This window comes from Bidens hawaiensis, unplaced genomic scaffold, assembly GCF_021521415.1.
Source record: "Bidens hawaiensis isolate Kalapana, Puna unplaced genomic scaffold, B.hawaiensis_p1.1 tig00026143_1, whole genome shotgun sequence".
NCBI lineage: Eukaryota > Viridiplantae > Streptophyta > Magnoliopsida > Asterales > Asteraceae > Bidens > Bidens hawaiensis.
In genome coordinates this window covers 20,639-23,224 of record NW_027494201.1, presented here as the reverse complement: position 1 = coordinate 23,224, position 2,586 = coordinate 20,639, and the positions used below count along the sequence as shown (strand labels likewise).

At 37.8% G+C, this 2,586-nt stretch overlaps 1 protein-coding gene across 1 annotated transcript; it reads left to right on the top strand.

The window, feature by feature from the left end:
- The first annotated feature begins 348 nt into the window (after window positions 1-348).
- On the top strand, window positions 349-2,103 carry LOC143572865 (short-chain dehydrogenase reductase 2a-like). Its single transcript, XM_077057908.1, has 2 exons — window positions 349-519; window positions 1,226-2,103. Exons 1-2 carry the CDS (start codon window positions 437-439, stop codon window positions 2,049-2,051), a joined length of 909 nt encoding a protein of 302 aa, XP_076914023.1. The 5' UTR covers window positions 349-436; the 3' UTR covers window positions 2,052-2,103.
- Window positions 2,104-2,586: the final 483 nt, after the last annotated feature.

Sequence of the window (2,586 nt, the reverse complement as noted above, 5' to 3'; positions counted from 1 at the left end):
TGGTGTGGGTGACCTTTTGCAAATGGGTGTGTATATGTTGGTCGGACTTTGTTAGTCGTTATAAAAAATTAGCTATACAAATCAGTCTAGAAACTTAAACATAAGTTATTAACTAATATTTTGTACCAATCACAATAATCCGTCTTCTAAACCCATATTTAATGCAAAGTTAGTCCCATTGTTAATAATAAAACTTTGCCCTGCATAAAAAAACAAACGCAACTTGTCATGTTTGGGTGAGGTTTCTTTCCTATGTGAAGCAGACTTTTGGCAACATGCCAATAACCAAACCCCACCCCATCTCTATAAATTTCTTCCTTGTTTCTTCTCACATAACTCTTCTATCTTCCTCTTTATTTATCTCTCTCACACACATATACTCACTCACTATATATATCGAGTTTTTTAATAGGTGTTCTCTGGTGTGGTTGTCACAATGTCTGCTGAAGTTATGCCTGAAAAATCCTTCCAAGGGATCCATGCTCAAGAAACAGAAATCAATCCTATATTCTATAGAAGGTACCGTCCTTAACAATTCAAAATTTGGATTGGGTACAAAAAATTGATGCATATGAATTTCCACTCTAGTTTTTTTTAAACATCTCTATCACATAATTAAAATCTTTGAAGCCCTTAGAGGCGGGTGTAGAGAAGAGGAGAGAGATGACCATTCACACGGGCAATACTGACGTTAAGACGTGTGTCCCTCTTTAACCATGTAAAATTTGGATTGGGTACAAAGAATTGATGCATATGAATTGTCACTCTCGTTTTTTTAAAACATCTCTATCACATAAAGTCTTTGGGCTCGTGTAGAGAACAGGAGAGAGATGGCCGGTCACATGTGCAATGTTAACGTTAAGACACGTGCCCCTCCTTAACCATTCAAAGTTAGGATTGGGTACAAAAATTGATGCATATGGCATTTCACTCTTGTTTTTTTTACACATCTCTATCGCATAAAGTCTTTGAAGCCCTTAAAGACGCGTGTGTAGAGAACAGGAGAGAGATGGCCAATCACACGGACAATGTTGATGTTAAGACGCGTGCCCTCCTCCCGATGGAAGTGGTCTAATAAAATCTTTATAGATCCTTAAACTTTGGAATAATTATTATTTTTATGTGCTTCACACAATAATTGAAATCAATAATATGCCCTAACCAATGACTTTTGGATTAATTTAATTTAATTTTTACGTGCATCACACATGTGACTTGTTTATAGGTTGGAAGGAAAGATTGCAATTGTCACTGGTGGTGCAGGAGGGATTGGTTCAGCCACCGTGAGGTTGTTTGCCAAACATGGTGCTAAAGTAGTCATAGCCGATATCAACGACGAAGCCGGACTTATACTTGCTAGTTCATTGTCTCCTTTTGTAACATTTGTTCATTGTGACGTTAGCTTGGAAACCCAAGTTCAAAGCCTAATCGACTTGACCATATCTCGTTATGGTCGAGTCGATATCATGTTCAACAATGCTGGCGTGCTTGGAAACCAGTCCAAACACAAAAGCATTGTTAATTTCAATGTTGATGAGTTCGATAAAGTAATGAGTGTGAATGTGAGAGGAGTTGCCCTAGGGATAAAACACGCCTCTAGGGTTATGATTCCTAACAAGACCGGATGCATCATTTCAACTGCCAGTGTTGCAAGTGTCATGGGTGGAATGGGCCCACACGCGTATACTGCCTCAAAGCACGCAATCGTCGGGCTCACAAAGAATGCTGCTTGTGAACTGGGAAAATATGGGATTAGAGTCAACTGTATTTCGCCATTCGGGGTACCAACATCTATGCTCGTGAATGCCTGGAGAAACGAAGATGAAGATGAAGATGAAGATTTAAGTTTTAGAACACCAAACGAGAAAGAAATCGAAAAAATGGAGAAGTTTGTGAGTGGCTTGGGAAACTTGAAGAGCACTAGCTTAAGCGTTAAGGACATAGCGGAAGCAGCTCTTTATCTTGCTAGTGACGAGTCTAGATACGTGAGCGGTCATAACCTTGTTGTGGATGGTGCGGTTACAACGACCAAAAACTGTGTTAACTTGTAATAAAGATCTAAGATATATCGAATAATCTAAACTTTGTTGTTTGTTCTGATTGTACACTAAATTTCTCCTATTATAACAATCCATTTTAGATAGATATATTGATCTTTCTTCATTTATTGTCATTTTCAGTTCTTTACTTCTTTTACGGTTCTTTCTTCTGAAGATGGTAATGACCAATTAGGGATGGTAATGGTTCGTGTTGGAAATAGGCTTAGGTATTCCAAAATCCAGACCTGATTACTAAATTCAAACCTCGTTAGGTATTTGTCAGGTAATTACCTATTGGGTGGGTAGGTTTCGGGCACACCCGTCGGATATTCGAACAATAAAATTAAAACACAAAAAGAATATCAAAAGCCGGTAATGTAAAAATGAAGGTGAAATATGTAGCTACACTAGTTTATCGAAATTAAATACCACTATGATAATTAATGATTTTATGAGCAGATAATTATCAAATCTCAAGTAAACTAAGGTGGGGTTTTTGAGCTGTCATGTTTAGCTGTAGGAGATAATAGGAAACTGACCCCTGTGT